The sequence below is a fragment of the Coregonus lavaretus genome, assembly GCF_964263955.1.
Source record: "Coregonus lavaretus genome assembly, contig: HAP1_SCAFFOLD_2239, whole genome shotgun sequence".
Taxonomy (NCBI): domain Eukaryota; kingdom Metazoa; phylum Chordata; class Actinopteri; order Salmoniformes; family Salmonidae; genus Coregonus; species Coregonus lavaretus.
This window is the reverse complement of record NW_028156438.1, coordinates 18,052-42,879: the sequence shown is the minus strand read 5'-3', so window position 1 is coordinate 42,879 and position 24,828 is coordinate 18,052. Positions and strand designations below refer to the sequence as shown.

General features: G+C 46.3%; 1 protein-coding gene across 1 annotated transcript; it reads right to left on the bottom strand.

The window, feature by feature from the left end:
• Positions 1-126: 126 nt before the first annotated feature.
• On the bottom strand, positions 127-24,730 carry man2b1 (mannosidase, alpha, class 2B, member 1; the record flags this gene model as incomplete). The annotated part of the gene is given in 24 exon segments (XM_084200342.1): positions 127-930; positions 1,144-1,246; positions 1,560-1,709; positions 1,990-2,214; positions 4,990-5,070; positions 5,353-5,440; positions 5,616-5,717; positions 5,919-6,037; positions 6,314-6,434; positions 7,545-7,642; positions 7,879-8,067; positions 8,230-8,346; positions 8,453-8,560; positions 8,882-8,991; positions 9,260-9,338; positions 9,832-9,952; positions 19,937-20,136; positions 20,517-20,662; positions 21,452-21,584; positions 22,289-22,482; positions 22,876-23,049; positions 24,069-24,171; positions 24,589-24,708; positions 24,710-24,730. Coding segments are annotated over 24 exon segments (3,006 nt in total). The 3' UTR covers positions 127-826.
• Between the last annotated feature and the right edge of the window lie 98 nt (positions 24,731-24,828).

The following is a 24,828-nucleotide window of genomic DNA, read 5'->3' as shown; positions in this document are numbered from 1 at the left end:
CACCAGTCATAATTTTCTATTTGTTTTGACTTTGTCCTTAGCTTTGACTTCCGTTGTAGCAAATATTAAGTTGTATATTATATATATGAATATAATATTGGGGAAGAATGGGTAATGAATACACACTGAGAAAGAACCTGGGTTTTTAATATCAGCTGCACATTGATCACTCAGATTCAACACAAGCTGTGTTTACACAGGCAGTTCAATTCGGCTCTTGCCACTAATTGGTCTTATGACCAATCAGATTGGATCTTTTGCCCATAATTGGGCTGCCTGTGTAAATGCAGCCTAAACCACTAATTTAAAAAAAGGCATTCAATTACGAAAGGCACATTCGAGAGAAATACAAATCCCACAGAATAATAATAATCACTCGCTCTGTAGAAAATGTGCACCAGTATGTGTATCAGGAAATATCAACAAAAATATGGGTAACAGGTGTATACTGTGTGAATAGTTTGTCACTAACATGTTGATAAGTAGTTATGAAATGGCTTTGGAAGACCAGAAAGGTTGTGGTATTGGCACTGTAAAATGGAGTTTAAATACAATATAAAGGAATTGTTCAGGCAGCTTCAGCAAATAAGCTCTTCTATAAGACCTAGTTTACAGGAGCTTATTTCAAACCCACTCATGTCAACTGAATTATGACAAATCCTGTTCATTTAATTCATCTTCGTGTGGACAGAGGTACTCAGACCCCAAATTATTTACATCCAATCAAGGCAGTGAGGTCACAATTGCTAAGCCACAGGGATTGGTTGATTGATACTGCAGTGCTGATTGGTAATTGGCTCGTTCTGGAACGGAGGTTGGTGATTGACTATCTCTGCCTGACGCGGAGCAGGAAGGTGCGTATCTCCATGGGCTTGAGGTTCACCTCCCACATAGAGGGGTCTCCCTCTCTCTTCGGCAGGGGCTTCTCACCTGAGGCAAATGGAGACAACAGGCATCAAGTTCTGTGCAATGAACACAGCAAAAAGCCAACTTCCACAATGGACTAACAAAGGAATTGTTACTGCTACAATAAAGCATGTCAAAGGTCTTCACTCGTCCTGGAGGGCTGACTAAGCAGAGAGCTGAAGGAATTTGTTAGACCTGTGTGATGCAGCCCTGGAGTACTAATAAACGCAAGTGTACCTGACTCCGCCTTCCAGTCCAGACGAGTCATCTCATCCTTCCACTGATTGGCTGACAGGTTCATCTCAGACACACCCAGCACATCCAGAGTGGAGAACAGCTTCTACAGAGAGAGAAGTGTGTGAGTGACTGTGTGTGGTACTGACATCAGAGAGTAGAGAATGGACCATTGCATTTTATTTCATGTTTTCAAAGTGGTTTGAAATTAATTTACTTGTGAATAACAGTTGTTACATGTTGAGACTGAGGAATGTGTGGTATTATTAAAAGGGTTCACTTTGTTTATGGGTCGTATGCATACGTGTGGGTGTTAAGAACCTGTAGGTTGACAGTGAGTTAATCTTGCGCTCCATAGCCCGATACTGATGCTCCAGTCTGAGCAGCACTGTGTGTATACAGTATTACATATAACTAACCTGCAGATTAACAGAAACAGGCTGGGAATGTTCCTTGCTCTCGGAGGCTTGGTACTGATGCTCCAGTCTGAGCAGCACTGAGTCCTGGTCCCACTGAGACACTGTCAACAGGTGAACAGCAGGGGGCAGCACTGCCTGTAGCCCAGAGAACTGAGGTGGGGGGGGGAGAGAGCGAGTTAAAAAAGATTGGTTAATTTCAATAGTCCAAAGTGACACTCTTATTTCATCTGCAGAGCTGATAACTGTGCCTCAATCAGCCTCATCCTTCACTCTCTCCCTCCTCCTTTCCTAGATTCCTCGCATCCACTCCTCACCTTCTCAAAATCCATTGGAGAAGAAGGCCTGAGGGGAGGGACCTTGGACCTTCTCCTCCAATACGGTTGAGAAAGAGGCAAGGAGATGCAGATAGGAGATAGAGCCCATTTCTCACCTCCAGTCTGGTATTAGGGTGCAGCTCTCCGTCGGTGAACGTGATGAGAGGCTGCAGTACCACTTCCTGTGCTAGGGGGCGGTGTGTGTCAGCGGCCGTGGCAGGGGGGCTGAGGGAGAGGAGGAGGCGACCACGGACCACCAGGCCTTCTGGGTAAATGTCAGACGTCTCGTTGAGGGGCTCACCTACACCCCGGACGTCATCGTACAGCAACCTACGGTGGAGCTGGGGGTGAGAGGAGAGTGTAAGATATGACAGTGATAGACAGGGTGTGGAGCTGGGGGTGAGAGGAGACTGTAAGATATGACAGTGATAGATAGGGTGTGGAGCTGGGGGTGAGAGGAGACTGTAAGATATGACAGTGATAGACAGGGTGTGGAGCTGGGGGTGAGAGGAGACTAAGATATGACAGTGATAGACAGGGTGTGGAGCTGGGGGTGAGAGGAGACTAAGATATGACAGTGATAGACAGGGTGTGGAGCTGGGGGTGAGAGGAGACTGTAAGATATGACAGTGATAGACAGGGTGTGGAGCTGGGGGTGAGAGGAGACTGTAAGATATGACAGTGATAGACAGGGTGTGGAGCTGGGGGTGAGATGAGACTAAGATATGACAGTGATAGACAGGGTGTGGAGCTGGGGGTGAGAGGAGACTAAGATATGACAGTGATAGACAGGGTGTGGAGCTGGGGGTGAGAGGAGAGAGTAAGATATGACAGTGATAGACAGGGTGTGGAGCTGGGGGTGAGAGGAGAGCGTAAGATATGACAGTGATAGACAGGGTGTGGAGCTGGGGGTGAGAGGAGACTGTAAGATATGACAGTGATAGACAGGGTGTGGAGCTGGGGGTGAGAGGAGACTGTAAGATATGACAGTGATAGACAGGGTGTGGAGCTGGGGGTGAGAGGAGACTGTAAGATATGACAGTGATAGACAGGGTGTGGAGCTGGGGGTGAGAGGAGACTGTAAGATATGACAGTGATAGACAGGGTGTGGAGCTGGGGGTGAGATGAGACTAAGATATGACAGTGATAGACAGGGTGTGGAGCTGGGGGTGAGAGGAGACTGTAAGATATGACAGTGATAGACAGGGTGTGGAGCTGGGGGTGAGAGGAGAGAGTAAGATATGACAGTGATAGACAGGGTGTGGAGCTGGGGGTGAGAGGAGACTGTAAGATATGACAGTGATAGACAGGGTGTGGAGCTGGGGGTGAGAGGAGACTAAGATATGACAGTGATAGACAGGGTGTGGAGCTGGGGGTGAGAGGAGAGAGTAAGATATGACAGTGATAGACAGGGTGTGGAGCTGGGGGTGAGAGGAGAGCGTAAGATATGACAGTGATAGACAGGGTGTGGAGCTGGGGGTGAGAGGAGACTGTAAGATATGACAGTGATAGACAGGGTGTGGAGCTGGGGGTGAGAGGAGACTGTAAGATATGACAGTGATAGACAGGGTGTGGAGCTGGGGGTGAGAGGAGACTGTAAGATATGACAGTGATAGACAGGGTGTGGAGCTGGGGGTGAGAGGAGACTGTAAGATATGACAGTGATAGACAGGGTGTGGAGCTGGGGGTGAGAGGAGACTGTAAGATATGACAGTGATAGACAGGGTGTGGAGCTGGGGGTGAGAGGAGACTAAGATATGACAGTGATAGACAGGGTGTGGAGCTGGGGGTGAGAGGAGAGTGTAAGATATGACAGTGATAGACAGGGTGTGGAGCTGGGGGTGAGAGGAGAGTGTAAGATATGACAGTGATAGACAGGGTGTGGAGCTGGGGGTAAGAGGAGAGTGTAAGATGACAGTGATAGACAGGGTGTGGAGCTGGGGGTGAGAGGAGAGTGTAAGATATGACAGTGATAGACAGGGTGTGGAGCTGGGGGTGAGAGGAGACTAAGATATGACAGTGATAGACAGGGTGTGGAGCTGGGGGTGAGAGGAGACTAAGATATGACAGTGATAGACAGGGTGTGGAGCTGGGGGTGAGAGGAGAGTGTAAGATATGACAGTGATAGACAGGGTGTGGAGCTGGGGGTGAGAGGAGAGTGTAAGATATGACAGTGATAGACAGGGTGTGGAGCTGGGGGTGAGAGGAGACTGTAAGATATGACAGTGATAGACAGGGTGTGGAGCTGGGGGTGAGAGGAGAGTAAGATATGACAGTGATAGACAGGGTGTGGAGCTGGGGGTGAGAGGAGAGTGTAAGATATGACAGTGATAGACAGGGTGTGGAGCTGGGGGTGAGAGGAGAGTGTAAGATATGACAGTGATAGACAGGGTGTGGAGCTGGGGGTGAGAGGAGACTAAGATATGACAGTGATAGACAGGGTGTGGAGCTGGGGGTGAGAGGAGAGTGTAAGATATGACAGTGATAGACAGGGTGTGGAGCTGGGGGTGAGAGGAGACTGTAAGATATGACAGTGATAGACAGGGTGTGGAGCTGGGGGTGAGAGGAGAGTGTAAGATATGACAGTGATAGACAGGGTGTGGAGCTGGGGGTGAGAGGAGACTGTAAGATATGACAGTGATAGACAGGGTGTGGAGCTGGGGGTGAGAGGAGAGTGTAAGATATGACAGTGATAGACAGGGTGTGGAGCTGGGGGTGAGAGGAGAGTAAGATATGACAGTGATAGACAGGGTGTGGAGCTGGGGTTGAGAGGAGACTGTAAGATATGACAGTGATAGACAGGGTGTGGAGCTGGGGGTGAGAGGAGACTGTAAGATATGACAGTGATAGCCAGGGTGTGGAGCTGGGGGTGAGAGGAGACTGTAAGATATGACAGTGATAGCCAGGGTGTGGAGCTGGGGGTGAGAGGAGACTGTAAGATATGACAGTGATAGCCAGGGTGTGGAGCTGGGGGTGAGATGAGACTGTAAGATATGACAGTGATAGACAGGGTGTGGAACCGGGGGAAAGAGGTGAGACGTAAACATAAACACAGATGATGTCTGATGCCAAAATGCTACCACATGAAAAATGAGAGTAGTGAGAGTATATGTTACCATGATCTCCAGTGATCCATCCTGGATGCTGCCTCCTCCCTGAGAGCGGTCGGTCACTACAGTCAGCTGGTCCTTGTCATCCTGTATACACACACACACACACACACACACACACACAGTGTAAGTCATGATTGACTATTGTTTGTCAGATAATATCACGTAAACTTCATGACTTTGTAAAACAGAGTGAAGAAGAGAACAGCAGGGGGAGCCGGAGAGTTTAGAACCAGAAGGCTAACACAGAAAAAGGAATTGTAACTGAAAGAGAGTAAGTGAAAAGAGGCAAAGAAAGTGCATGATCATAAGAGAAAGAGAGAGGGAAGAAAGAGTGGCAGACAGAGGTGTATGACCAAGGTGACACACCTTAATGTAAGCTCTAGAGTTGATTGGATAGTAGTTTCCAGCGATTGGCTCAGACTGTCTCAGGTTCCATGTGGGACGGTAGTCTTTCCTGTCAGATACAGATATACAGTACAATGCATTAGGGTGTATACTGTATGTGTCTGAACCCACACAACTGGAATACGGTACTCCATAATGAACAGATTATACAGATGCGTAGATTTGTGAAACACACACTGTTTCTCGCTCCGTCTCTCACATGCGCACACACACAGGTTCCTCACCGTCTCTGCAGCATCTCTCTGCCATTAGAGTCAGTGTAGAAGACACCAGAGGAGTTGATGCTGCTGTCTAGACGACTTATCACCTCTTTACCCAGGTCATCACTGACAGGGAGAGGGGGGGGTGCAGAGAGAGAGAGAACACTATAATCTATGGTACAGGAATAGTTTCTAGTCAGTTTACAGTCCTTTTAAAAGACTCACTCCTACTGCCAGACATTCACAGGCTACCTCAATGACACGCCATTCTCCTTCCAGTGCATTATTTGTGACCAGGCCCTGTGTGGCTCTGAGCCCTTCACTCACCCTATAGGCACAGGGCCCACAGTCCACTCCAGTTCCAGAGCCCTGCTGTCTGTGTACAGACGGACCACCTGAGAGACCCAGGGACTAAACCACTGTCTCACCTCCTGCACCACGGAGTTCTGATGGAGAGGGGGAGGGAGACATGGAGAGGGGGGAGGGAGACATGGAGAGGGGGGAGGGAGACATGGAGAGGGGGGAGGGATGGAGATGGAAGAAGAATAAGAGAACAGAAGGGGGTTAAGGCAGAGAAAATAAATAATGAGATGACTAGAATGAATCTCTTGAATGTTTAATAGTGGGTCTTCTGCATATAGAATTATATTGAAACATATGGAAGTAAATACACTACATGAAAAATGTGCCTGTTGACTGTAGCAGTATAGTGCAGTAGGTACCTGTAGTGTTTCTATCTTAGCCGTCTTGCTGATGATGAAGGGGGTAGAGGTGTTAGGTCTGAAGATGTAGGCCCCTGACATCTGAATACTCTCTGAGTTTTTACCATCACTGGCATTGTACCTACAGAATACATACACAGAGCAAAGATGACAGAAAAGCCCTCAATGTAACAATGCTAGCATACAAAGATAACAGAAAATAATAGGATGGGGAGAGAATAGGAAGGAATGGTAGAGAGAAATGGAGAGGTAGAGAGAATAGGAAGGAATGGTAGAGAGAAATGGAGAGGTAGAGAGAATAGGAAGGAATGGTAGAGAGAAATGGAGAGGTAGAGAGAATAGGAAGGAATGGTAGAGAGAAATGGAGAGGTAGAGAGAATAGGAAGGAATGGTAGAGAGAAATGGAGAGGTAGAGAGAAATGGAGAGGTAGAGAGAAACGGAAGGGATGGTAGAGAGAAACGGAAGGGGAGAGAGAAACGGAGAGGTAGAGAGAAACGGAAGGGTAGAGTGGTAGAGAGAAACGGAAGGGTAGAGTGGTAGAGAGAAACGGAAGGGTAGAGTGGTAGAGAGAAACGGAAGGGTAGAGTGGTAGAGAGAAACGGAAGGGTAGAGAGAAACGGAAGGGTAGAGAGAAACGGAAGGGTAGAGAGAAACGGAAGGGTAGAGTGGTAGAGAGAAACGGAAGGGTAGAGAGGTAGAGAGAAACAGAAGGGTAGAGTGGTAGAGATAAACGGAAGGGTAGAGTGGTAGAGAGAAACGGAAGGGTAGAGTGGTAGAGAGAAACGGAAGGGTAGAGTGGTAGAGAGAAACAGAAGGGTAGAGTGGTAGAGAGAAACGGAAGGGTAGAGTGGTAGAGAGAAACGGAAGGGTAGAGTGGTAGAGAGAAACGGAAGGGTAGAGTGGTAGAGAGAAACGGAAGGGTAGAGTGGTAGAGAGAAACGGAAGGGTAGAGAGCGGAGATGGAAGGGTAGAGAGAGATCCTCTGTAGCTCAGCTGGTAGAGCACGGCACTTGTAACGCCAAGATAGTGGGTTTGATCCCCGGGACCACCCATACACAAAAAAATAAATAATAATGGACGCATGACTAAGTCGCTTTGGATAAAAGCGTCTGCTAAATGGCATATTATTATTATTTATATATATATATATATATATATAGATAGATATATATAGATAGATGGAAGGTTAGAGAGAAATGGAGAGGTAGAGAGAGAGTAAGTAGTACTAACCAGTAGAAGTTCTGTGACAGTTTGACAGTCTGTTGTGTCTCCAGGTTACTGAGGCTGCTGAGGAGACCTGTCTCTGGGTCAAAGGTCACCCTGAGGAACTAGAGGAGGCACATCAAAGTGACAGAACAGGTGACATCCAAATCTAAAAACAACCTAGATACAATACTTTTCCAAAAAGTTTCCAACTGACTTTATACATTGATATTATGTCATCATCATGGCGACATATTATACATTTTGAAATATGCGTCTCCATTGATGACATAATATCGATACATAATATATTCGCTTTCATAGTATAAAGTAAGTCTTTGTACGGCCATAAGACCCAGACCTTGTTCTGTACAGCCTTGGGAGCCCTGGGAAGTGGAGAGGCCTGTGGAGATGGAGCCCCGTTCTGAAGCAGGGAGACAGAGTAGGTGCTGTAGCCCAGCGGAGGGGCCTGAACCTGGAACAACAGCTCGTTGACAGCGTACCCCCTGCCCCTTCGCACTGCCGCTGTGGCCTGGGACACTGGGACCACCTGAGGGGGTGGGGATAGTTATGGAACGCACACACACACGAGTCGTACACAAACGCACACACACACACAATAGATAACTGTCATAACAAGGGTTATTGAACAACTACATATGACAATCGTTTAGGTAAATCATTATCAAAACACACAGACAGACACACACACCTGACTGTCCACAGCCTTGCCGTTAGCGTCTGAGATACTGTAGGCCGTCCCGTTGACTGGCAGTCTCACTGGCCAACTGACTGGACGAGCCAGAGGGTTGTACACATTCACTGAGAACTGACAGAGAGCGAGAGAGAAACATGGAAAAAGAGAGGAGGGGAATTTAACTTCACGGAACCAAAGAGGAATTGTGAGTGTGTGTGTGTGCCTTTGTGTGTGTTACCTTCTTGCTGGTCTCTGTGAGGGGACACACACTGATGTTGAGGTGTTCACAGTAAACACGAGGAGCAGATGATCCACTCAGAGAGGATAGAGTGTTACTGACCAACACCTGGGAGAGAGGGGGAGAGAGTGAGAGGAGAGGGGGAGACAGAGGGGATGAGAGAGAGAGGGGGGGGGAAGAGGGGATGAGAGAGAGAGGGGGGGGGAAGAGGGGATGAGAGAGAGAGGGGGGAGGGAGAGAGGGAGAGGGGAGGGAGGGAGAGAGGGAGAGGGGAGGGAGGGAGGGGGGAGGGAGAGAGGGGGAGGGAGAAAGGGAGAGAGGGGGAGGGAGAAAGGGAGGGAGAAGAGGGGGAGGGAGTCAATCATATACAGTTCATCTAACAAGAGAGACTGCATGGATCAATTGAAAGAACACGCACAAGGTAGATACCTGGCAGTGTGCCCAGCCAATGGCCAGTCTCCTAGCGTAATCGTTGGCAACGTGTTGCTTCTCCGTCCCGGATACGGCGTCGTGATGCTGAGCCACTGCCATGGCCTTCTCTACCAATCACAACCCAAAACTCTCCCTGTCAACCCTGCTGTCCTCTAATCAGCTTCAAGCTTATTAATACATTTTATAAACACATCCCCCCTAATATCTACATTAGCATACTACTTAGAATGCATATCTAAATACATTGCTTCATTCTAAGAAGCATGCTAGTATGGACATTGAAACAGAGTGTCCGACTGCCAATAGGCGTAGTCAACTCATGTAGTGATGAAGTAGTGCACTTGAATGTGATGAGTGTGTACACTAGCCACTTACTCATGGTCTCACTGTCTCCAGCTCCAAAGGGACCTTTCCTTGAGATGGGACCACCAAGGACCTCCAGCTGATTACACGTCTATGAAACAAGAGGGAGGAGAGGAAGGATGTATTGACGAAAAGTCTTCAAACATGTCCTCAGTGTGTGAGTACTGAACTTTCATCCCTGAGTCAATGTGTTTGATTGATAGTGGCTTTGCATGAAAAGTGTACAAGCTGTCAAATCCATGATTCCTCCCATCCTTGATTCCTCACCTCCCTCTGAAAGCTCATTGGAGAAGAGGCTCCAAGTCCCTCCCCTTCGACCTCCTCCTCCAATTTGGTTTTAGCGGGAGGCAAGGAACTGACGAATCAGGAGGAATCAATGGCCAACTTTAAAGGCAAGTCGAGACTGACTGATCTACAAATCACCGTACATCATAAATAACTACTCAATATTACTTGTAGATCAGTCAGTCAGTCACAATTTATCCATGATACATCACGGTTTTGATGCTCTCAAACACGGCCAAAGATTTGACAGCTTGTATGCTTTTCAGACAAAGCCATTGTCTAAGGTTTGAGTCTTGTACCTGCAGGTAGCTGTTGCTGATCCTCTCATAGCGTTTGAGGGCTGGACGGCTGGTGAAGTATCCTGTCCAGAAGTCATGAGCTGAGTCAGCATAGGGGAAGAAATCATCTCCCTTTAGAGGCCTGACGGGGGGGGGGGGGGGGGGGAATAAGAGAAAATGGAGGGAGGTGAGAGAAGAAAGAGAGAAAATGTAAATTAACTGTACTTAATTTAATTACATATTTCCAGTATTCTAACTATCTCCAACCATGTGAGGTTAGCCCTGTGTAGTTCCTGTAGGTAACAGGAGAGTGTAGAGTAGAGAACATTGACTTTAGAGCTGTTACTCTGACTAGCTAGCTACATTTACGTCATTTAGCAGATGCTCTTATCCAGAGCCACTTACAAATTGGTACATGATAGCCAGTGGGACAACCACTTTACAATTATTATTTTTAATATTTTTCTAATTTTTAGAGTATATTTTTAATTTTCATTTGTTTTATATACATATATATATTTTTTTTGGGGGGGGGGGGGGGGGGGGATTCCTTTTATACAATCCCAGGTATTCCTTAAAGAGGTAGGGTTTCAAGTGTCTCCGGAAGGTGGTCAGTGACTCCGCTGTTCTGGCGTCGTGAGGGAGCTAGACATACAGTTTAATTTAGTATTATTACATTTACGTCATTTAGCAGACACTCTTATCCAGAGCGACTTACAGTTAGTGAATGCCCACATGTTTATTTTTTATAATTTTTTATAATTATAAAAAAAATTCATACTGGCCCCCCGTGGGAAACGAACCCACATCCCTGCCGGCCAAACCCTCCCCTACCTTGGACGACGCTGGACCAATTGTGCGCCGCCCATGGGTCTCCCGGTTGCGGCTGGTTGTGACAGAGCCTGGACTCGAACCAGGATCTCTAGTGGCACAGCTAGCACTGCGATGCAGTGCCTTATGCTGTGCCACTCGGGAGTCGTATAGTTTAGTATAGTATTATAATAGAATCGTATAGTTTAGTATAGTATTATAATAGCATTGTATAGTTTAGTATAGTATTATAATAGAATTGTTTAGTATAGTATTATAATAGCATCGTATAGTTTAGTATAGTATTATAATAGCATCGTATAGTTTAGTATAGTATTATAATAGCATCGTATAGTATTATAATAGCATCGTATAGCATAGTATTATAATAGCATCGTATAGCATAGTATTATAGTAGAATCATCTAGTTTAGTATAGTATTACAATAGCATCGTGTAGTTTAGTATAGTATTATAATAGAATCGTATAGTTTAGTATAGTATTATAATAGCATCGTGTAGTTTAGTATAGTATTATAATAGAATCGTATAGTTTAGTATAGTATTATAATAGCATCGTTTAGTTTAGTATTATAATAGTATCGTATAGTATTATAATATCATCGTATAGTATTATAATATAATTGTATAGTTTAGTATAGTATTATAATATAATCATATAGTTTAGTTTAATATTATAATAGCATTGTTTAGTATAGTATTATAATAGCATTGTGTAGTTTAGTATAGTATTATAATAGAATCGTATAGTTTAGTATTATAATAACATTGTTTAGTATAGTATTATAATAGAATCATCTAGTTTAGTATAGTATTATAATAGCATCGTGTAGTTTAGTATAGTATTATAATAGAATCGTATAGTTTAGTATAGTATTATAATAGCATCGTTTAGTTTAGTATTATAATAGTATCGTATAGTTTAGTATAGTATTATAATAGCATCGTATAGTATTATAATATAATTGTATAGTTTAGTATAGTATTATAATAGAATCATATAGTTTAGTTTAATATTATAATAGCATTGTTTAGTATAGTATTACAATAGCATCGTATAGTATAGTATTATAATAGCATCGTATAGTTTAGTATTGTATTATAATAGAATCATATAGTTTAGTATATTATTATAATAGCATCGTTTAGTATAGTATTAGAATAGAATCGTATAGTTTAGTATAGTATCATAATAGCATTGTATAGTTTAGTATAGTATTAGAATAGAATCGTATAGTTTAGTATAGTGTTATAATAGCATCGTATAGTATTATAATAGCATCGTATAGCATAGTATTATAATAGAATCATCTAGTTTAGTATAGTATTACAATAGCATCGTGTAGTTTAGTATAGTATTATAATAGAATCGTATAGTTTAGTATAGTATTATAATAGCATCGTGTAGTTTAGTATAGTATTATAATAGAATCGTATAGTTTAGTATAGTATTATAATAGCATCGTTTAGTTTAGTATTATAATAGTATCGTATAGTATTATAATATCATCGTATAGTATTATAATATAATTGTATAGTTTAGTATAGTATTATAATATAATCATATAGTTTAGTTTAATATTATAATAGCATTGTTTAGTATAGTATTACAATAGCATCGTATAGTATAGTATTATAATAGCATCGTATAGTTTAGTATTGTATTATAATATAATCATATAGTTTAGTATATTATTATAATAGCATCGTTTAGTATAGTATTAGAATAGAATCGTATAGTTTAGTATAGTATCATAATAGCATTGTATAGTTTAGTATAGTATTAGAATAGAATCGTATAGTTTAGTATAGTGTTATAATAGCATCGTATAGTATTATAATAGCATCGTATAGCATAGTATTATAATAGAATCATCTAGTTTAGTATAGTATTACAATAGCATCGTGTAGTTTAGTATAGTATTATAATAGAATCGTATAGTTTAGTATAGTATTATAATAGCATCGTGTAGTTTAGTATAGTATTATAATAGAATCGTATAGTTTAGTATAGTATTATAATAGCATCGTTTAGTTTAGTATTATAATAGTATCGTATAGTATTATAATATCATCGTATAGTATTATAATATAATTGTATAGTTTAGTATAGTATTATAATATAATCATATAGTTTAGTTTAATATTATAATAGCATTGTTTAGTATAGTATTATAATAGCATTGTGTAGTTTAGTATAGTATTATAATAGAATCGTATAGTTTAGTATTATAATAACATTGTTTAGTATAGTATTATAATAGAATCATCTAGTTTAGTATAGTATTATAATAGCATCGTGTAGTTTAGTATAGTATTATAATAGAATCGTATAGTTTAGTATAGTATTATAATAGCATCGTTTAGTTTAGTATTATAATAGTATCATATAGTTTAGTATAGTATTATAATAGCATCGTATAGTATTATAATATAATTGTATAGTTTAGTATAGTATTATAATAGAATCATATAGTTTAGTTTAATATTATAATAGCATTGTTTAGTATAGTATTACAATAGCATCGTATAGTATAGTATTATAATAGCATCGTATAGTTTAGTATTGTATTATAATAGAATCATATAGTTTAGTATATTATTATAATAGCATCGTTTAGTATAGTATTAGAATAGAATCATATAGTTTAGTATAGTATCATAATAGCATTGTATAGTTTAGTATAGTGGTATAATATAATTGTATAGTTTAGTATAGTATTATAATAGCATTGTATAGTTTAGTATAGTATTATAATAGAGTCGTATAGTTTAGTGTCATGAGCACTCTCTCTCCCTGGTAGCAACATTAATTGCATTCAATTCTCTGCCACTCTGCTCACTCTCTCCCTACTCTGCCTAACGAGCTCCACCTGGCTCCGCCCTGCTCTGCTCTTGTTACCTGGCCAGCTGCACTGCATTTCCCACTCACCATCCTCACCTTGCCTCACTCTGTTCTAATTACTCTGCCAGCTGAACTGCATTTCCCCACTAACCTCTCCCAGTATATCAAGCCCTGTTTTTCAGCCAAGCCCTGTCAGATCGTCTTCAAACCCGGACCAGTAACCTGCCTGTCTGCGCTCTGACTCCTGTTTGTGATACCGATCCTTTCTTGACTGCCTCCTTGTTCTACTGCCCCGTCTATCCCGACCTGCCTTCTGGACCTCGACTACTCTCCGATCTTCAGCCCCTCCGGTAACTCGATTCTGCTTTCTGTCTCTCACCACGATATTTGCCCAGCCCTGATCTGTACTTCTGCCTGCCATTCATATTGCTGTTGTGTGTGTGTTCCCCCAGGTCTCCGACCACCAGATGAGCGTGCCCAGACGCTTCACCACCCTCAGCCCGATACGCCGCTCCATCACTGGGGAACACACACACTAAGCACTTGGACTGGACACCCCCGGACATTTGGTGACCCCCGGAGCACAGGTACCCACAGGACCCTGAAAGACCCCAGAGCCCCAAGCACCCCTGGAACCCCTGACACCCCTGGCACTCCTCTTCCCGCCTGAAACCGTCAATAAAGAACTCTGAATTTGAACTTGCGCTCTTGGGTCCTCTTCTGTCCGTGACAGAACGATCTGACCATCATGGACCCAGCGCACTCCCTGACCACGATGGAAGAAGAGCCAGAGATGACTGCCCTACAGCGACTGGAACGCTCTGAGGGAGACATAAATCGGATGGCTGGCGACATCGCTTCCCTTCTCCAGCTATTCAACCAGCAGCAACAACAGTTCCAACTGCAGCAACAACAGCTAGCCCAAGCCCTGCAACTACTCTCAAACCCGGCTACTCCACCTGCACCCCCCCCTGGTCCTTCTGTTCCTGTACCACCGACACTCCTTCATCCCTCCGCTGGAGGTCCCAATGCTGCAGGCCCGGCAGTGCTGCCACCAGATCCCCACGCTCCTGAACCAAAGATTGGGAACCCGGAACGTTTTGATGGCAACCAGAAGCAAGTAAGACCATTCTTGAGCAGCTGCCGAATCCAGTTTGCACTACAGCCCAGGACTTTCTCAACAGAGGGAGCCAAGGTGGGGTATGTCATCACACATCTCACCGGTCGAGCTCGGTTGTGGGGAACGGCGGAATTCGACCGGCAAACCCCAGCCTGTGCCTCCTTCAGTGCCTTTGAGGAGGAGATGTTAAAGGTCTTTGACCTAGGCTCGCCAACAGCCGAAGCGTCACAAGCTCTGCTCACCATCCGTCAGGGCAATCGGACAGTGGCAGACTTCTCCATTGACTTTCGTACCCTGGCCAGTCAAAGCTCGTTTAACCCAGAGGCACTGGTGCAAGCCTTCCTCCATAGCCTGGCGGACTATATCAAAGACGAGCTTGTTTCCCATGACCCGCCCTCAACGCTTGATGCCGCCATTGACCTTGCCGTCCGCATTGACCGCCGTATACAGACCCGGAGGAGGGAGAAGGGCCGTCTCAGTCAACCTGCCATCCGCACTCGGGTCGATACCGCTTCTGTCCAGCCCCTGCCTGTCAAGTCCCATAGCCAACTCAATCAGCCTGAGCCCATGGAGATTGGCCGTGCCTCTCTGACTCCCGAGGAGCGTCGGCGCCGTCTAAGCTCCAACCTTTGCCTCTACTGTGGTGGCGAAAATCACCGTGTCGCCACTTGTCCGGCAAAAGCCGCAGCTCACCAGGTGTAGGGGAGATCCGGGTGAGCTCAACAAGCCTTCAGTCTCCCTCCATCCGAAAGACCCTGCTTCATCTCCGCCTTCAGCTTTCTGACAAGACTCATACATTGGCCGCCCTTGTGGATTCCGGAGCCGAAGCAAACATCATGGACCCTGAGCTTGCACAGCAACTGGGCGTGAACCATCATCAACTGACACAACCCATTCCTGCACGAGCCCTGGATGGGCATCATCTTGGCACTGTCACTCATATCTCCGCCCCTGTGACAATCCTGCTGTCAGGAAACCACCAGGAGTCCATCCAGTTTCACCTCCTACACTCACCTGGCCAACCACTCATTCTTGGATACCCGTGGCTCCGTCAGCACAACCCCCACATCGACTGGGAGACAGGAACAGTCCGTGAGTGGGGAAGGAGTTGTCACCAGACCTGTTTAAGGGGGGCCACCCTGCCCGTTCACCGGGAAAGATCTAGCGCTACCCCCGACATATCCAATGTTCCGGCCTGTTACCACAGCCTGAAAGAGGTGTTCAACAAATCCAAGGCGACATCTCTACCCCCACACAGACCCTATGACTGCGCGATTGATCTCCTGCCTGGCACAGCACCTCCCAAGGGTCGTCTGTATTCACTGTCAGCCCCGGAAAGAAAGGCCATGGAGGACTACATTAATGACTCTCTTGCCGCCGGGATAATTAGACCGTCATCTTCCCCCGCAGGAGCGGGATTCTTCTTTGTCGGCAAGAAGGACGGTTCTCTTCGTCCATGCATAGATTACCGGGGTCTGAACGACATCACGGTTAAGAATCGCTACCCACTGCCCTTACTTTCGTCTGCCTTCGAACTGCTGCAGGGAGCCACTGTATTCACAAAGCTGGACCTTCGCAATGCCTACCATCTGGTGCGGATGAGGGAGGGAGACGAATGGAAGACAGCGTTCAACACACCAACCGGCCACTATGAATATCTCGTCATGCCCTTCGGCCTCACCAATGCCCCAGCAGTTTTTCAAGCCCTAGTGAATGATATCCTCAGGGACATGCTAAATACGTTCGTATTTGTGTACCTTGACGATATTTTAATATTCTCAAAGACTCTGTCAGAACACACGCACCACGTCCAGTTGGTCCTGCGCCGCCTGCTGGAGAACTCTCTTTTCGTGAAGGCAGAGAAGTGCGAGTTCCATGCCAAAACCGTTTCATTCCTGGGGTATGTGGTGACCGAGGGCAGCATTCAGATGGATCTCACGAAGGTGTCGGCTGTCACTTCCTGGCCAGTTCCTGAGTCTCGGAAAAAGTTGCAACAGTTCCTGGGCTTTGCCAACTTTTATAGGAGATTCATCAGAAACTATAGCACAGTGGCTGCACCCCTCACGGCGCTAACCAGCACTAAACAACCGTACCAATGGACATCAGCTGCTGATAAGGCCTTCAATATCCTCAAGACATGTTTCACTTCTGCTCCCATCCTCCAGATGCCAGATGCAGCAAGGCAGTTTGTGGTGGAGGTAGATGCTTCGGACGTGGGAGTGGGTGCAGTGCTTTCTCAAAGAGCAGCTGAGGATGGCAAGATGCACCCCTGTGCCTTCTACTCCCGTCGGCTAACCCCTGCCGAATGCAACTACGACATTGGGAACCGCGAGCTGTTGGCTGTCAAGCTCGCCCTTGAAGAATGGCGGCACTGGTTAGAGGGGTCAAAGGAACCATTCGTAGTGTGGACAGACCACAAGAACCTGGAGTATATCCAAACAGCCAGGAGGCTGAACTCCCGTCAACAGCGGTGGTCTCTGTTCTTTACGCGCTTCAATTTCACGCTCTCCTACCGCCCGGGATCTCGCAACATCAAACCTGATGCTCTTTCCCGGATGTTTCAGAAGGACGAGACCACCGCCATGACAGCCCCCATTCTTCCCAGCCACTTGGTCGTAGCGGCCCTCACCTGGGAGATCGAGAAGCAGGTCATGGAGGCTCTTCGGGACCAGCCAGGTCCAAGCACCAGCGCCCCCAACCGTCTGTTTGTTCCAGCAAATCTCAGGTCACCTGTGATTCAGTGGGGGCACGAATCCCGTCTGGCCTGTCATCCCGGCATCACTCGCACCCTTCATCTGGTCCGCCAGCGGTTCTGGTGGCGGCGGATGAGACGGGATGTCCGAGAATTCATCCGAGCTTGTCCCACTTGTAACCGAAACAAGACCCCCAACCAGCCTCCTGCTGGGTTGCTGCAACCCCTACTCATACCCAAGAGGCCCTGGTCCCACGTTTCACTGGACTTTGTTACGGGCCTTCCGCCCTCTGACGGACACACAGTCATCCTTACCATTGTTGACCGCTTTAGTAAGATGACCCACTTCGTGCCCCTTCCCAAACTACCCTCTGCTAAAGAGACCTCCCAGGTGGTCCTGGAACATGTGTTTCGTATCCATGGCCTACCCCAGGATATAGTGTCAGACCGGGGCCCGCAATTCTCAGCAACCTTTTGGAAGGAGTTCTGTCATCTCCTTGGGGCCACCGCCAGCCTATCGTCTGGATTCCACCCGCAGTCAAACGGCCAGACTGAACGCATGAACCAGGAGCTGGAGAAGGCACTGAGGTGTGTGGCTTCCCAAAATCCCCGGGCCTGGGCTCAACACCTGCTCTGGGTGGAATATGCCCATAATTCACTCACCAGTTCCTCCACCGGGCTCTCCCCCTTTCAGTGTGTCTACGGGTATCAACCTCCACTGTTTGCCAGCCAGGAGGCGGATGCCACCTGTCCGTCTGCTCTTGCGTATGCCCGCCGCTGCCGCCGCACTTGGGCCCAGGCTCGCACTGTGCTCCTGAAGTCTGGAACCAGCTACGCCGTCGGTGCCAACCGACGGAGGACCCCAGCACCTACTTACCGGGTTGGTCAGAAGGTCTGGCTGTCTGCCCGGGATCTGCCGCTGCGGGTTGAATCACGAAAGCTGGCCCCTCGCTTCATTGGTCCTTTCCCTGTGCAGAAAGTCATCAGTCCAACGGCGGTCCGACTTCAGTTGCCCGCTTCCATGCGGGTCCACCCCACCTTCCACGTCTCCAAGGTCAAGCCGGTCCATGAAAGTCCCCTGGTCCCTGCAGCTCCGGCGCCACCTCCTCCGCGCCTCGTAGATGGCGGTCCTGTCTTCACCGTCCGGCGGCTGCTCCGCTCTAGGCGAAGGGGTAGGGGTCTCCAGTACCTCGTTGACTGGGAGGGATATGGTCCAGAGGAGAGGACCTGGATCCCGGCCAGGAGGATAGTGGACCGGACCCTTATCACTGACTTCCACCGACTACATCCTGATCAGCCTGCAATCCGTAGGGGCCGTCCAAGAGGGGTTCCTAGCCGTCCTGCCCGCCCTGCTTCCTGTCCTGTGCCTGACCCTGCTCCTGTCTCAGTGCCTGTCCTGTCTCCCGACCGTGACCCTCCAGCTCCTTCTGAGGATGAGGAGATTCACTCGGACCGCTCGGAGGAGTTCTGACCCGCCGCCTGCTCCCCTCCACCCTCCCGGCATGATGTTGTTCTTGGGACTTCTGGGGCCGTCCCTTGGAGGGGGGGTCCTGTCATGAGCACTCTCTCTCCCTGGTAGCAACATTAATTGCATTCAATTCTCTGCCACTCTGCTCACTCTCTCCCTACTCTGCCTAACGAGCTCCACCTGGCTCCGCCCTGCTCTGCTCTTGTTACCTGGCCAGCTGCACTGCATTTCCCACTCACCATCCTCACCTTGCCTCACTCTGTTCTAATTACTCTGCCAGCTGAACTGCATTTCCCCACTAACCTCTCCCAGTATATCAAGCCCTGTTTTTCAGCCAAGCCCTGTCAGATCGTCTTCAAACCCGGACCAGTAACCTGCCTGTCTGCGCTCTGACTCCTGTTTGTGATACCGATCCTTTCTTGACTGCCTCCTTGTTCTACTGCCCCGTCTATCCCGACCTGCCTTCTGGACCTCGACTACTCTCCGATCTTCAGCCCCTCCGGTAACTCGATTCTGCTTTCTGTCTCTCACCACGATATTTGCCCAGCCCTGATCTGTACTTCTGCCTGCCATTCATATTGCTGTTGTGTGTGTGTTCCCCCAGGTCTCCGACCACCAGATGAGCGTGCCCAGACGCTTCACCACCCTCAGCCCGATACGCCGCTCCATCACTGGGGAACACACACACTAAGCACTTGGACTGGACACCCCCGGACATTTGGTGACCCCCGGAGCACAGGTACCCACAGGACCCTGAAAGACCCCAGAGCCCCAAGCACCCCTGGAACCCCTGACACCCCTGGCACTCCTCTTCCCGCCTGAAACCGTCAATAAAGAACTCTGAATTTGAACTTGCGCTCTTGGGTCCTCTTCTGTCCGTGACAGTTTAGTATAGTATTATAATAGCATCGTATAGTATTATAATAGCATCGTATAGTATTATAATACCATCGTATAGTTTAGTATAGTATTATAATAGCGTTGTTTAGTATAATAATATAATCGTTTAGTATAGTATTAGAATGTAATCATATAGTTTAGTATAGTATCATAATAGCATTGTATAGTTTAGTATAGTATTATCATATAATCGTTTAGTATAGTATTATAATAGCATCGTATAGTTTAGTATTATAATATCATCGTATAGTTTAGTATAGTGGTATAGTACCATGTGAGGTTAGTCCTGTGTAGCTCCTGTAGGTAACAGGAGGGTGTAGAGTACAGAACGTTGACTTTAGAGCCGTTACTCTGCTGCTGGTTGACGTAGTGGATGAGCTTGTCCAGGTTCTTATACCACAGGTTGGCGTTCTCATACTGGAAGTCTGACCCCATGGTCATTATGATGTGGTTGGTTTTATACACCAATGCCTGGAGCAGGAGAGAGGAGAGAGAGAGTGTGTGTGTTATTATGACTAACCTGTGTGTGTGTGTGTCTCATCTCTAACCTGTGTGTGTGTGACCAACCTGTGTGTGTCTCATCTCTAACCTGTGTGTGTGTGTGTGTGTGTGTGTGTCATCTCTAACCTGTGTGTGTGTGTCATCTCTAACCTGTGTGTGTGTGTGTGTGTGTCATCTCTAACCTGTGTGTGTGTGTGTGTGTGTGTGTGTGTCATCTCTAACCTGTGTGTGTGTCATCTCTAACCTGTGTGTGTGTGTGTGTCATCTCTAACCTGTGTGTGTGTGTGTCATCTCTAACCTGTGTGTGTGTGTGTCATTTCTAACCTGTGTGTGTGTGTGCCATCTCTAACCTGTGTGTGTGCAATGCTGAGGAACCTGGTCACCACATCGTCAACATTATAGTCCTCCAGATCAGGGTCGTCTCTGATTGGTGGATCGTCACATGACTGGTCCCAACAGAAGCCCTCCGGAGGGTTGTACCCGTTAGGGAGGATACCTGGAGGAGAGGGGGCTGGGTTAGGCTACAGGGGTGCTAGGGGTCAGGGTTCAAAGGTGGGAGGTCAGGTCAGTATTGATCACATGACTGGTCCCAACAGAAGCCGTCTGGAGGGTCGTACCTGTTAGGGACGATACCCAGGGGAGAGCGGGCTGGGTTAGGCTACAGCAGTGGCTAGAGTTCAGAGATCAGGGGTTGAAGGTGAGGTCAGTATTGATGAGGGGAGAGGGGTTTTGTCTAGGAGGTACAGCTTTTGTCAAAATTGACTTTTCGTAGCAGGTTAGGAGAACTTCCACGGCAGGTTAGGAGAATTAATGTAGCAGGTTAGGATAATGAGGTTAATGTTAGGAAAAGGGTTTAGGGTTCACTAAAATGCTTTAAAAAAATCAACTTTTGACGTCAATTTGACATAAACTGTATCCCATCTAAACATTGACCAGGGAGAGGGGGGTTAGACTATAGACTACACTTGAAAGTGGGGAGAGAGGACAGTCCCCTGTAGCTCAGTTGGTAGAGCATGGCGCTTGCAATGCCAGGGTTGTGGGTTCGTTTCCCACGGGGGGCCAGTATGAAAATGTATGCACTCACTAACTGTAAGTCGCTCTGGATAAGAGCGTCTGCTAAATGACTAAAATGTAAATGTTAGTGCCGAAAGGGAAAGTAATATTGATAACCCGGGTCTATTGCAAAAACTGATTAGGGTGTAAGCATATGACAGAAAATATCTAATGGAACGACTACGTGAAGCTGTTGCCATATTGCTAGAGGTTGAAGGTCAAAGGTCAGTACCAGTGAAGAGGTCAGCCATGGGGGGGGTGAGGCTCTCGCTGGCCCTCCACAACATCTCCTGTTCCCTGGCTGCCATCCTCCTGCTACGATCCTGGTAGTCCAGACGACCGAAGAAGAAGCCGTCATAACCCATCTGGAACAGAGAGAATACACACACTAAAAAATAAGATGTTTTTATTGTCAAATACACCGGATAGGTGCAGTGAAATGTGCTGTTTTACAGGGTCACCCATAGTAGTATGGCGCCACCTGGAGCAAATTAGGGTTAAGTGCCTTCAAGAAATATTACCTTGTCGGCTCTGGTATTCGAACTATCAAGCTTTCGGTTACTGGACCAACGCTCAACACTAACTGCTAGGCTACCTGCCGCCCATTCAATACAACAAACACAGTAAGGACTCCAATCGTCCCTCTGACATAACAAATGACCTTTGAACTGAATGGAAAGACAAGGGAAACTCATGCTGTCTCAAGTGTTCTTTTTGACTAGGAAAACAGAGTAAAAAATGCTATCCCCACTTCTATTCCCAACTTGGGATCTCACAAGAACCTTATGACACTGACAACCTTTCAACAGACGATAGTACAACCATCCAAGACTCTCTCTCTATCTATTCATACAATGGACTAAGACATGATGGAAAAAGGAGTCGAAGAGATTTTCCTGGGCAAGAATAGACAGAGAAAGGCTGACAGACAGGATATTGTGAGGTAGAGAGAGACAGGAGATTGTGGGTTGTACTCACTAGGAACCAAACTGGCCAAAACAGGGAGGGACCTACCTGTATTTGTCCAATAAGAAACATTACTGTGTGCACTAATGAATACGACCCTTACCTGTGCAAACATGGAGGCGTGCTCGCGGGCGTGTCCGAAGGGGTCGATGTGCCAGGCGACGCGGGGGCGACCGCAGTGTCCGAACGTGTCGTTGAGGAACCGCAGGCCCATGGTCATCTGGTCTACGACCGCACTGTAGTGGGTGGTGGCCTCGTCACTCATACACCAGCCCCCGTTCACAAACTCCAACCGCCCTGAGAGGATGGAGGGGGAGGGAGAGCCAGACAAAAGGGATGAAAACTAATTATAAATAATTAAAATCATTATTTAAAGTAATATATTACCTAATCACAGGTTAAAGGGGTTACAACTGTTTATAACCTCTGAATTGCATCTGTTCAATAACACCACCAGGAGCAGTCACACTCAGGTGAGAGATGATGCTTTATTACATCTGTATGACTGCTTTATAACACTGTTATTACACCTCTCTAACGCCTACATCCCTTCTCTCATTAACGAGCTGTTTGACAGTACTCTGCATGCTGTCTGACTGGCTCCTCCACCAGTGGTAGAAGGCGGACTCTACTGCTTTATAACTACTTCATAACATGCTTATAAAGGCTTTATAACCCCTCTGGCCTCACCCTCATTGACTAGCTGTTTGACAGTGTTCTGCATGTCATCAGTCTGTCGTTTCCACCAGCGGTAGAAGAAGGCTGTCTCTACGTAGATGAAGCGTCGGTCAGGGTTCTTCAGCAGTTGGTCCACCACAGAGTCCAGAATGTACTGCACACCCGCGTGCTGGATGTCATTACGGTCTGGAAGACAGACAGGTTACATACACAGGTTAGATAGACACACACACACACACAGTATGGCTATACACACACACACAGGTTAGACAACACGCATGCACATGCATTCGTGCACAATCTCACACACACACACACACACACACACACACACACACAGTGTAAGGTTAGATAGACACACACACACAGAAATGATAGAGACCACACTAACATGTGATAACACATATGGACACGTGATACAACATCTATCATGCGGTTCACATCTACACACACACAGTCATGAGGTTTGAACTGTAAAACCATGTGATTCTAGGTTATTGTAGGTGTTATGTATGCCTATAATAAAAGCCTAACGACTATGTTTTTAACAATGGGTCAGTTAAACTGTTAACTCCACCACCTTGACCTATGCCATCCCTGTTTATGAGTGTGTTTGTCTGTGTAGATGTGAGCCACATGATAGATGATTCATTTCACTTATGAGAAGTTTGTTAGAAAACCACAGTTGTGCCAGGGGAAACTGGATCTGATAGGGGGAAACTGGATCTGATAGGGGGGGAAACTGGATCTGATAGGGGGGGAAACTGGATCTGATAGGGGGGGGGGGGGGGGGACTGGATCTGATAGGGGGGGACTGGATCTGATAGGGGGGGACTGGATCTGATAGGGGGGGACTGGATCTGATAGGGGGGGACTGGGTTTGTTAGACCACAGTGAATGAGAAGATACAATGGGCAGCTGGTGTTACTTACTGTGTGTGGACTATACCAGAATATAACCAGACATGTTTAACCAGACGCACCCATAAGAATAGTAAACTAACAAATATTCAACCAACTGGGGACATTTTGCCAGTCCCCACAAGGAAAAAGGCTATTTCTAGGGGGTTTAGGGTTCGAATTAAAGGTTAAAGGTTAGGAGGTAGGTTTTGGGGTTAGGGAAAATAGGATTTTGAATGGGAATCAATTGCGTAACCCCACAAGGTTAGTAAAACAAGACTGTGTGTGAGAGAGAGAGATACAGACCTCCATAAAAGTATTGGTCCACGGTCTTGAGCCAGCCGACGTCGTCGTGGGTGTGGGGGACCAGGTGGACGTTCAACATCCCAGGCTTGGTCGCATGACATGACTTGGATGTGTAGCACACAGACACACAATGATTAGTGATTTTAGCTGGTGGGCTATGTTTATGGGAAGGAGAGAGGCATGTCAGAGGCTACTTAGCTATAACATTTTTTATTCAACCACCAATGATATTACCGTAGTGAAAGACTGACTAGCTAGAATGGGATTTGTAGATTGCATTCACGTTTCACGTGGAAGTAAAAATCTGTTGTGCCAGGAATACAACGTCTGCTACTGTGTTCTCTACACGAAAATGAAAGTGTTTGAAATGGAAGTATTTGATCGGCTAAACCAGGAAAACATGAAGAAGTTAATCAAAGCTGCTATACCAAAATAAGGTTTCAGTGTTTCTTTTCGCTTTTTCTATCACGGTCAGCTGCGTTATTATTCACCACAATAGGGATTGGAACTATAAACGTACCTTGTATCCACATGTAGGACTTTCTTGGGGTGTTTGACGGACGGGAAAGCCCCAAACGCCGCTTTGAAATAACAGGAGGAACACAAACGCTGCATACAGCAGAGTCGCCATCTTGGAAAAATAGCCACGAATCATGTGACATTTGTTTATATATCGTTTATATCATGTGACTTCCCCCTAGACCACGCCTTCTAGGGGCAGACTTACTTTTTATGCTTTGAAGGGGAAAATTGGAAAGTT